Source organism: Salmo trutta, chromosome 36 (assembly GCF_901001165.1).
Source record: "Salmo trutta chromosome 36, fSalTru1.1, whole genome shotgun sequence".
NCBI lineage: Eukaryota > Metazoa > Chordata > Actinopteri > Salmoniformes > Salmonidae > Salmo > Salmo trutta.
Window position 1 is genome coordinate 35,062,411 of NC_042992.1, and position 11,809 is coordinate 35,074,219.

Consider the following 11,809-nt stretch of genomic DNA (forward strand, 5'->3'; position numbering starts at 1 on the left):
TACTTACGAGCTCTTTCCCAACAATGCAGAGTTAAAAATAAGAACAATTTAAATAATAACAGGAGGATTAAAATAAACAAGAATGAGGCTATATACAGGGAGGAGTAGTACCAGATCAATGTGCAGAGGTACGAGGTACTTGAGGTAGATATTTACATAAAGGCAGGGTAAAGGGACTAGGCATCAGGATAGATAATAAGAGTTAAAAAAGAACAGAGTAGCAGCGGTATTTCCAGGTTTTGGTCCTCTGTTGATGATAATGACACTGTACCCTTGTAATCAAAGGGTTAGTCATGATTAGGTTGTCCCACTATGATCCTTTTAATTGCTTGTGATCCTTTGTATTTTATATCTATAAAGGCCACAGTCCCAGCTTGTCCTTCTGTGTTTATTTACAAAGTGATAAGCACTGAATGAAAGTCATTTGGGTATAGTGTGTCAAATCACTGGGAGGATATGATGAGGGGCAGGTATGGGGTGTGGAACCAGAGAGGTGGTTTACTGGGTAGTAATCCAAGGGGCAGGGGCGCCGCTATACTCACTTTGCCCTTAGTGTATTTTTAGGTGACATGAGCGCGCCTGTGTATCTGTGATTGAAGTTGCCAAAGATGTTGAGCTAGTGAGATGTGTGTATTTTTCCAAGTATGTGTTACAAGTATGTGCTTAGTTTGTCGTAATGATTGAGACACTTTGAAACTTGAATAACCAGCATGTGTATAAGCAACGTTTGTACTGAATTGTATGAATACAAGCACATGTATGTCTGGCTGCTATAAGCCATAAACCTGACCCGAAGCACCCCTAGAAACCTGCAGCTGTCAATCACACACCCCTCTTTTTTTAGACTCCGTCTGTGATAGAGAGCGAGATAAAGAGTATATGTCGTTACTGTATTGCCATGGCCTTTTTCTCTGATGTTGTGGTACTTAGTACTTTCTCATTTTCAGGTCCTGTGTGCTATCGCACTGAAACTGACCAACCCCACCTACCCACCACCCTTACACACCGGTGTCTGTCAATCTGTTCCTAGTGTTCCCCTTCTGTTAGCAGTAGAGAACACATAGCTAGTCCAACAGTCACTCAGTGTTTCGGTGGTTGATTATCAATGAAGAAAGTCCACCTTATCACACTCAGTAAAAAGTCTGCTTTGTCAATTTGTTGATTAGTTGTTCTGTCCTCATCCCTCAGTGCTTCAGTCAGAACTCGAGAGCCAAAATCTTTAACCCAACTGTTAAAGTAGCTGTCGCCATGGCTCCCAAGAAGAAGGTCAATCATACAAAGAAGATTGCCATGGAGCCAGTTGTCACCCAGGTGACCACTGTTACTACTCAGATGGCAGGAGGAGTGGTGGTGGTGGAGAGCGTGAAGAAGATCGAGGAGATGGCTGCACTGGATATCGTGCAGCTCAACCACCTCAACCTCCCCCTGCCCCCTCCCATCATCAAGCCCGGAGAAAAGGGCCTGGGTCTGGGCTGTGAGGTGACCCGCCCCCTCCACGGCAATGCCCTGCTGGAGGAGCTGAGCCGCATGCGCCAGGAGCGCTTCCTCACTGACCTGGAGCTAGCCTGTAAGACCAAGGCCTTCGACGTGCACAAGCTGGTCATTTCTTCCGTCAGCCAGTACTTCCGGGAGATCCTGGCCAAGGACCCCGGAATGAAGCGTCTAGAGCTGACCTCACTCTCCCCCCTCGGTAGGTTTCAAACTTAACCGCCTAGCATCTATAGCTGATATTTATTAAAGGCAGGAACAGTCTTGTTTGGAAAGTCCACATTAATAGACAAAAACACATGAATAAAGCGATGCTGTTGTCCACCTATTCCCAGGCCTGGCCAACGTGATCACCTTTGCCTACCTGGGCCGCGTCCACATGTCCCTGTACACCATCGGCTGCACTGTGTCAGCTGCTGCCACCCTCCAGATCCCCCAGCTGCTCCAGATGTGCATGGACTTCCTGCTGGCCGAGATGAACGTGCAGACGTGCGTGTACGTGTGGAACATCGCCGCCGCCTACGGCCTGATTCCCGTGCGTGACGCAGCCCGCCGCTTTGTGCTGGAGAACTTTGTCGCATTCACCGAGACGCCCCTGTTCAACCAGCTGACCCTGGAACAGATCACAGCTTTCCTCCAGGAGGACAGCCTGCTTCTGCCATCTGAAGTCACCGCCTTCCAGGTCAGCTCCGCTCACCTTGCTTTAACCTACTTTTCTGCATGTAATAACTGACTTAGGATCAGATCTCCTCATTCCCTACCCCCAACTACAGCCATTTTGAACGAAACCTAAATCAATCCTCAGATCAGCTGTTAAGGGCATGATATAACCACATGACCCTAGTAAACAGACACTTGCCAGGCTATTTGACATCCTACTGTGTATAGAAATAGTCAGTATAACTCACTGTATGTATAGTTATTAATACACAAAACCAGTAGGGCAGTAGGGATGAGAGACTTTGCAAGGAAACAGAGAGGGAGCGGTATTTACAAGCCGAATCGAATAGGATTCTAAGTATATTTCTGGTTTCATTCAACCACAGTTGGCCATGAAGTGGCTGGACTTCGACCCTAAGCATCAGGTGCACGCCGCCGAGCTGCTGTCCCACGTGCGCTTCGAGACCATCCCTGCCAGCGAGCTGGTCAGCGAGATCCAGCCCGTGGCGAGGATGATGACGGACCCTCACTGCCACCGCCTGCTGGTGGATGCCATGAACTACCACCTGTTGCCCCACCGACAGAACACGCTGCAGTCTCGTCGCACGCAGGTGCGTGGAGGACAGGCCACCCTGCTGACCGTTGGGGGGCGTCCCTCCATCACCGAGCGGGCACTGAGCAGAGCGGTGAGTGTGGCGGATCTTGTGGTGGGCTAAACTTTAGGCAGAGGTCAAAGACATGATGAAGAAGTAAACCAACATTTTAGAAAACTACTGTTTCAGCAATCACCATGATTCAACAGTATTATCCAAAATGAGAAGTGCTAAGTTGTTGACGTTGGTTCTCTTCCAGGTGCTGTGGAGAGACCCACGTGAGGGTGCGGCTACCTGGCGCCACCTGTCCCAGCTGCCCGCTAAGAGCTTCAACCAGTGTGTGGCTGTGATGGACGGCTTCCTGTATGTGGCAGGAGGAGAGGACCAGAACGATGCACGCAACCAGGCCAAGCACGCTGTCAGCACCCTCAGCAGGTACATGGATATCCTGTATAACACCAGCAAAAAAAGAAACGTCCTCTCACTGTCAACTGCGTTTATTTTCAGCAAACTTAACATGTGTAAATATTTGTATGAACATAACAAGATTCAACAACTGAGACATAAACTGAACAAGTGCCACAGACATGTGACTAGCAGAAATGGAATAACGTGTCCCTGAACAAAGTAGGGGTCAAAAGTAACAGTCAGTATCTGGTGTGGCCACCAGCTGCATTAAGTACTGCAGTGCATCTCCTCCTCATGGACTGCACCAGATTTGCCAGTTCTTGCTGTGAGATGTAAACCCACTCTTCCACCAAGGCACCTGCAATTTCACAGACATTTCTGGGGGGAATGGCCCTAGCCCTCACCCTCCGATCCAACAGGTCCCAGACGTGCTCAATGGGATTGAGATCCGGGCTCTTCGCTGGCCATGGCAGAACACTGACATTCCTGTCTTGCAGGAAATCACGCACAGAACGAGTAGTATGGCTGGTGGCATTGTCATGCTGGAGAGTCATGTCAGGATAAGCCTGCAGGAAGGGTACCACATGAGAGAGGAGGATGTCTTCCCTGTAACGCACAGCGTTGAGATTTCCTGCAATGACAACAAGCTCAGTCCGATGATGCTGTGACACACCGCCCCAGACCATGACGGACCCTCCACCTCCAAATCGATCCCGCTCCAGATTACAGGCCTCGGTGTAACGCTCATTCCTTCAACGATAAACGCAAATCTGACCATCACCCCTGGTGAGACAAAACCGCGACTCGTCAGTGAAGAGCACTTTTTGCCAGTCCTGTCTGGTCCAGCGACGGTGGGTTTGTGCCCATAGGCGACGTTGTTGCCAGTGATGTCTGGTGAGGACCTGCCTTACAACAGGCCTACAAGCCCTCAGTCCGGCCTCTCGCAGCCTATTGCGGACAGTCTGAGCACTGATGGAGGGATTGTGCGTTCCTGGTGTAACTCGGGCAGTTGTTGTTGCCATCCTGTACCTGTCCCGCAGGTGTGATGTTCGGTGTATGTACCGATCCTGTGCAGGTGTTGTTACACGTGGTCTACCACTGCGAGGACGATCAGCTGTCCGTCCTGTCTCCTTGTAGCGCTGTCTTAGGCATCTCACAATACAGACATTGCAATTTATTTCTGCAGTCCTCATGCCTCCTTGCAGCATGCCTAAGGCACGTTCACGCAGATGAGCAGGAACCCTGGGCATCTTTCTTTTCGTGTTTTTCAGAGTCAGTAGAAAGGCCTCTTTAGTGTCCTAGTTTTCATAACTGTGACCTTAATTGCCTACCGTCTGTAAGCTGTTAGTTATGTGTAGATTTAATTTCAATTTAGACAACTTCATATTCTGACTCATCACTGTTAATCTCTTCCTCCTCAGGTTCGACCCTCGCTTCAACACCTGGCTGCATCTGGCTAGCATGCGCCAGCGCCGCACCCACTTCAGCCTGGTAGCCACCGACGGGCGCCTGTACGCTGTTGGCGGCCGCAATGTGGAGGGCCTGCTGGCCACCACCGAGAGCTACCTGCCTTCCTCCAACACCTGGCAGCTCAAGACGCCCATGGAGATGCCACGCTGCTGCCACGCCAGTGCCGTGCTTCCCTCCGGAGACATCCTGGTGACCGGCGGCTACATCAACTGCGCCTACTCGCGCTCCGTGGCCTGCTACAACATTGAGACGGACACCTGGAGTGAGAAGGCCAGCCTGGAGACCCCCCGAGGCTGGCACTGCTCCTCCACCCTGGGAGGGAAGGTGTACGTGGTGGGTGGTAGCCAGCTGGGCCCCAGCGGAGACCGTGTGGACGTCCTGTCCATGGAGGTGTTCTCCCCAGAGAACAGCGAGTGGAGCCGGGCCTCCCCCCTGCCCCTGGGTGTGAGCACGGCAGGCCTGTCGCCGCTCGCGGAACAACTGTACCTGCTGGGTGGCTGGAACGAGGCCGAGAAACGCTACAAGGCGGCCGTGCAGAAGTACACCCCGGCAACTGACAGCTGGTCCATGGAGGAGAATCTGCCCGAGGCCACTGTGGGTGTGTCCTGCTGCACCCTGACCCTCCCACCCCGCCACACCCCCCGCAGGCAACAGCACCGCAACACCCCAGCAACCAAAGAGGAGCAGCTACCGCCACAGAGAGAGAGCAGTGTGGCCCCACAGCCCATCACTGCCTAAGAGTGAGATAAAAAATAAAAAAAGGAGAGATGAATATGGAAGGGAGGAGTGATAGAGGTGGAGGAGAGAAGAGAGCTGTAGATAGAGGAACAGAGCAGTAAAGGAAGGAAAATTAAAGATGGAAGGCAGAGTGAATTAACTCCTATACTGGTATGACAACAGTACATTAGGGAGTTCAATGGAATGGGGCCTATGTGGTTGTTGAATGTGAATATGACTGTAAATTAAATCAATTTGCAGTATGTGTACAATATGTATTGCAGTTAGTAAGGTGGAACATGTAACGACTGTGGTGATTACGTGTGTGTGTGTGGTTGCAAGAGTGTGAACATTCTGGAGTGAATGATAGTGTCTGGGTGTTCTACATTAAGCCATACAATCTTATGACAAATATTGCAATATGACTTTCAGCAAAACGTTAAACATTTCTCATTAAATACAATCAGCGAATATATGTATAACAGTACTGTAAAGTATGTTTGTCTAAAGTAGTTTAGCTCAGAAAATTTGTATTATACATCATTTAAAAATGTTTAAGTGCAATGAAGTGAGAGTTGCTGTGACTGCTGAAGTAAAGGTGGACAAGGTTAGAGGTCAAAATAACATGATTACAATGTCACCCACTGACGAACACAGGTAGAGAATGTCTGACAGGGCGATAGCCCAGCACCCTGTGACCCTGACCTATTCACAGGCCTCAGAATTTCCACCTACCAGAAACAAAACAGCAGACCTTTGATTCTGAAAAATTAAATGGATGACCGTTTAGATTTGGCTCAGGTCATGTTTTGTATCTAGGCCATGGGTTCCAGCTCACCTGTGTTTGTTATAGAGTCCACCTCTGCCAGCTCCATCCAGGCGATACAATTACAAGCTACCAGGAATCAGTAAAACTCCCAAAGATGGGAACCTGCCTAGCAAAAATTGGGGTCAAGTAAATGAGGACTCAACCATAATGTAATTGGATGCTAATTAGCCTTATTTGATTGGAGGAATCACTCTGTGTTAGTCTTACTGAGAGTTGCTGGCACAGGGTAAGTGTATGTTGGTGCTTTTGGCATTTACATAAGCAGCCCAATTCAGATCTTTTGCCCAATTATTAGAAAATGATTAGAATTGAGCTGCCTGTGCAAACAGCCATTGTCTGTCCAGACGAGCAATTCCAGAAGCAATGTAACCCTGGTGTTTCACTGAATAAAGCTAAACTGACCTAAGGGGATCTGTCTTATTTCAAACCTGAGTTAACTTGTGGTCACATTAACCAGGAAACGATTTCTGCATTGTCCATTGCCACATTTTTTTATAAAATGGCCAACTCTGATGAAGTGCCATGGCATCACTGCGTTTGGTAGTATAAAATCTCCTATGCCTGCACGAACTCGTCTCCGACACCCTCCCAAAAGCATTCTGAAGAGACACCAGACAGCTGCTTAATTCCTGATTTCAAAAGCCGTGACCTCCAAAAATCGTATCGCCAGACAAACTCATTTCACCCAGACTAGTCATTTTAAGAGCCAATACTGCCATCATGTGGCAGAAGAATGAAACACCAAGTACTACATACACAAACCGTTCAATACAACTGGCTGCATTTAGGAAAGTACGTCGGGCAAATCACTCAAAATCAAATACATTGTCTCCATCGTGCATTCTGATTATATATTAATTTCCCCTTTAATAGCTTCCTATGGTATAATTACAATTTGAGCTTCAGAGGCAAAAGCTTCTCAACAGACCCTTTGTATTCTGTTTTGAGAGCAGACTAAGAACATACTAATATGTGCTTGTAAGGAGCAAGCACCATTCTTTCCAGAATCTAGACCCATTACTATAGTCTGTCCTTTGAGTCATGTTACTGTCAACAGTTTCCTATTATGCAGAATTATAAATGTGGATTACTCAAGAACATAATAAAATTCAGCATATGATTCATATCACTTCAATGACCACAGAACCAAACACTGGTATTTTCCCATTTTATTATAGTTATAAACAAGGTCAATGATGGTCCTTTACTTCCCAGGGAGGATGATACCGTCATACTGAAGAAGAAAAAAATAATAATAATTAGATGCTTAGCAAGAAAGTCTACTCATGCTGCACACAAGAAAAGCTGTCAATTTTATATTACACAGGTCATTCAGCCTTACTATACAATACGAGTCAGCAGAGTTCTTACCAACAGCATTCAAGCAGTGGTAGGCAATCATACCTGCATGGGGGCACTGAGTGCAGGCTTTTATTTCAGCCAAACCGTACCCGCCAATTCAAAATGATCAAAGTCAACATTGAAGACCAAATTGTTGATTAGTAGACTCAGGCGTGCGTTACTGCTTAACTGGAACAAGTACCTAGTTCATGTGGTCCTCAGAACAGTGGATACAATCCAACGGGGGTACTAGGTACACAGTCGGTGAAAAACTGCTGATATTTTGGTTGGCAACACGCAGCAAATAATCTGCATCCACAGACATTTGCAGGTATGATTGCCCACCCTATATAAGAGAACCCATTCAAAATCATGAGATATATATATATATATATATATATTTTTTTAAACAGAGCCACACCTTCTGCTGGAACCAGCGCATGGCTTCCTCTTTGCGGATGCGGTGCCTGAAACCGATGCGGCCTGTTTTCTGCTTCTTGTCAGCAATGCTGAAACCGGGTCTGCCCAGGACCTGAAAACAAAAAGCGTGAGAAAGGGGCGTGGTTCAGATCAGAAGACATGTAAACACTATCGTATCCCAACTGGCAGGTAAAAGTAAAACTATTTTCAAATAATTCTAAAGTACGTGAAGCCACTCACAACGTAGAAGTCCAGTCCGTAGATACCGATGCTGGGGTCGTACTTGATTCCCAGATCAATGTGTTCCTGGATGCCAAAGCCAAAGTTACCGGTGTCGGAGAAGTTGTTCTTCCTCAACTCGTACTCACGCACCTTTGGAAGGAAGAGGTATTCCATTTAGCAGGGGCAACATTTTGCAACATCAAGCAATATGTCTAAATACATTCCTAACCATGTGGACAATAGTCAAAGTTGACACCGCGCCAAAACACCATTGGCTGAGGATGAACACGAGTGATACAACTTAACCATAAGTATGCGGAACTCTAGAAAGCTACAAATAAGGGTAAATGTTCCCACTACACTAAGCCCTACCCTAAAGGGTGTCAGAAAGAAACATTGCCTTGACAAATGAATGGCGATTAAGAGTTTTGCATAGTCAACAAGGTCACATCCAAAAACACTTCATGCAGTGGTTGTAATAAATAGGTGTAGTAAATGGACAGTGTATAAAATATTGAACTCACCTTGAGTCCCTTTTCCAGGATCTCCTCAGCCTTAGCTCCACGGACGGTACAGTGGACAGCAATCTTTTCATTTCTGCGGATGCCGAACGATCGCACAGTGTAGCGGGCTGAGGGGTACAGGGGGAGGAAGACTTATTAAGCACAAACATTTTCCACTAACAATGTTTCAATCGACAGGGTAACCATCAAACACCCAGCCACAGATTAACATCATAAACAAAATAGACATAAGATACCTACCCTTGGAGAAGACAGGGGTCTGGCCTGTGAGCTGCTCAAGCACCTTAGCAGCACGGGTCAGTCTGTCACCACTCTCCCCAACACAGATGTTCATACAGAGCTTGCGAATGCGAAGCTCACGCATGGGGTTCTCCTTTTTCTCGCCCTGTTCCTGTTGAAATCAAACGTTGGCATTAGGTGGCTGGGAGGTTAACGGTTACGTTTCGTTATTCCATTTTGTATGTTTCGCTAGCTACATCAGCTGTCCGCATTGCAGCCAGGCTGGGTAGCTAGCTAGTTGCCAACATAGCAACATGTCGATATTAACTAGCTAATAAATCCTGGTCAATGTCAACAGATACCCAACTGGCGATCTTTAAGCCGTTTCCAAACAGCCACACATGTTTACACTATATTCAAAAACGTGATTCAATATGTTCTTTAACTTCCTGGCTAAATAGCCAGATTCCTGCCACCAGGACATGCCGGTGGATATCCTATGGCTTATCGCCGGCTGCTGCTAGCCACCTTGCTAAGGTATCATGTTCACAATGTTGCAGTCAATTTTACAATTTCGTGAATGTTCATATTTTCACTGTTCACATGTTAACGTTCTACCGATGTCGCGTCAACTGCAACAAAGTACTGAGACACATAGTCGGAGAAACCTCGACTTCAACAGCCATGTCACTTTCCCTAACATACGCTTCAATTAAAATCAATGACGCATATTTTGTGCGTAATACAACTTTGTTTCAATGGTGCACATGAAGCTACTCATATCTGGTTATAAAAACAATGGGTTATTGGCCGTATAACGCTGATGATTGTGGATTTAAAAGGTAAACCGCGAAATCTTGCTTCCTTATGCGTAAAACCTGCACTCACCGCCATGTTTGATCACTTGAAGAGGACGACACATTTCCGGGCCAGCGCATTTATAGGGAAGTGTTTAAATAAATGAGCCCTACGTACAATCATGCATTTGAAGAAAGGTTCCATAGGCGCACAAATTCAATAATAAAATACAGTAAAACTGTATATATCATTATTCACTTGCGCTGAAAAAGAATATTTAGATTCAAGAATACAATAAAAGTGTTTATTTAAAGCAAAATTACAAGTGGAAAATGTAATCTGTATTTTTGTTGCCTGATTTGCATGTTATTTTGGCATTAATATGTGTCACATATCAGTTTGCAAACAATGTAAAAAATGTTTTTATAATAATTTAGTTAATAAAGCTGCATGCAAACATGGTCTCTGTTTTGGACTAAGGCTGCTCCAAAATGCAGGTGTTTCTGCCTAGCTCAGTGCTTTCTGTGGTGGTGGGGCAGCAGCGGAAAATATGGAGCGTAGGGGTTGGTAATGTCCTCTATTTGCGCCGTGATTGGCTCAGTGTTCTGTCACTCATGGGGACACTACGTCACCGCAAAATCTATGGGGACAGCTCGAAAATTCAAGCCCTTGGTGCTGCCATAGAGTTACATTAGAAGTGCCCATCCAAGAAGGCTCAAGGTCATTGGCCACAGATAAAATGACATCAAATCACGTTGTATCTACCGTGGCTTTGATTGGACTGATCATGTCAACATCATACTTTCAAAATCTTAGCTAGCAAGCTAGACAAGCAGTCATCATTTTGAATCACATCTACAATCTACTGGCAAATCCTTTTCAATCCTTGTCTTATGAAGATAACTTATAGATAAAATGTATTGATGCTCATCGGCCATTGGACATAAACATTACACAACAAGTTTGAAATCGCAAATTCAACAATGAGTGGTTTGGAAGAAATCAGTGGCTAACTGCAAGCGTTGCAAGCAATCACTAGCCTGCTATTCAGTGGGGTGGGTGTGTGGTCCAAGTCTGGGATTAAGAGTCTCTTTACCAAGCTTAAAAAGATAAACATTCATGCTGTCAACCCAGCATGAATTCTGCCGTGTTCAAAACAACTGGGAAATCTCAGACTTCAATGAGTTCAAGACAACTGGGAACTCTGAAAAAAAGAGCCCCGACTGGGAAAATAAGTTTTTGAATGGTCATCCAACTCGGAATTCCAAGTCGGAAACTCAGGCCTCTTTCTATAGCTCTAACCTGAAGATCACTGACATTGTGATTCTAGCTTCTTTTTTTTTCCAGTTCCCAGTTGTCTTGAAAGCACAATAAATTCTGAGAATGCCAGACTTTGATGACAACATTTGCCCACAAGGACCGCTGCGCCACCTTCCTGTTCAAGTGAGCACAGCACAACAAGGTGAGTCCAAAAATGTCTTGTATGCTGCTGCATAAATTATGTAAAATGCCAGGGAGATATGTATACTGTAGCTAAGAACGTATTAATAAGCATATGTTGTTTAGTAAGCTGTTAGTAGCCCATGTGCCTCACCCTAATAATTTGGTTCCTTTCCCCCTCATAACTTAGCCTACTGTTCTGACTTGGTGGTGCACATGTAGCCTCAAATCAAATGTTATTGGTCACATACACATATTTAGCAAATGTTATTGCGGGTGTAGCGAATTGCTTGTGTTCCTAGCTCCAACAGTGCAGTAGTATCTAACAGTGCTGTAGTATCTAAAACAATTCACAACAATACGCACAAATCTAAAAGTAAAAGAATGGAATTAAGAAACATATAAATATTAAATCGAGCAATGTCGGAGTGGCATTCATTACAGTAGAATAGAATACAGTATATACATATGAGATGAGTAAAGCAGTATGTAAACATTATTTAAACGTTATTAAAGTGACTAGTGTTCCATTATTTGCCATTATGGGGTATTGATGAGGACAATTAAAAACCAAATACATTTTAGAAGAAGGCTGTAACGTAACAAAATGTGAAAAAAGGGAAGGGGTCTGAATACAATTTCAGAATGCACTCTATATGCCCCCTTTATTTATCCTACGG

General features: G+C 45.5%; 2 protein-coding genes across 4 annotated transcripts in view; one reads left to right on the forward strand and one right to left on the reverse strand.

Annotated features, from left to right (window-relative positions):
* The window catches only part of klhl43 (kelch-like family member 43), a 30,327-nt gene extending 23,756 nt beyond the window's left edge, over positions 1-6,571 (forward strand). For all 3 annotated transcript variants that reach the window (XM_029735641.1, XM_029735640.1, XM_029735642.1), the window contains exons 2-6: positions 1,189-1,690; positions 1,824-2,170; positions 2,535-2,834; positions 3,001-3,176; positions 4,571-6,571. In XM_029735641.1, coding sequence (XP_029591501.1) covers positions 1,249-1,690; positions 1,824-2,170; positions 2,535-2,834; positions 3,001-3,176; positions 4,571-5,357 — 2,052 coding nt within the window. In that variant the 5' untranslated portion in view covers positions 1,189-1,248 and the 3' untranslated portion in view covers positions 5,358-6,571. The remainder of the gene's footprint in view (positions 1-1,188; positions 1,691-1,823; positions 2,171-2,534; positions 2,835-3,000; positions 3,177-4,570) is intronic.
* A 748-nt stretch (positions 6,572-7,319) lies between these two features.
* On the reverse strand, positions 7,320-9,801 carry LOC115175962 (60S ribosomal protein L11). The gene is made up of 6 exons (XM_029735648.1): positions 9,780-9,801; positions 8,913-9,063; positions 8,673-8,779; positions 8,167-8,298; positions 7,928-8,038; positions 7,320-7,399 (listed from the first exon to the last, which is right to left on the reverse strand). Exons 1-6 carry the CDS (start codon positions 9,783-9,785, stop codon positions 7,370-7,372), a joined length of 537 nt encoding a protein of 178 aa, XP_029591508.1. The 5' UTR covers positions 9,786-9,801; the 3' UTR covers positions 7,320-7,369.
* Between the last annotated feature and the right edge of the window lie 2,008 nt (positions 9,802-11,809).

What these genes read in the sequence shown, in the direction of transcription:
- LOC115175962 (XM_029735648.1), bottom strand. An exon ending in GACCCCTGTCTTCTCCAAGG is followed by an intron (nt 8,780 to 8,912) that starts GTAGGTATCTTA and finishes TGTACCCCTCAG; the next exon opens with CCCGCTACACTGTGCGATCG. An exon ending in ACGGACTGGACTTCTACGTT is followed by an intron (nt 8,039 to 8,166) that starts GTGAGTGGCTTC and finishes TTTTGTTTTCAG; the next exon opens with GTCCTGGGCAGACCCGGTTT.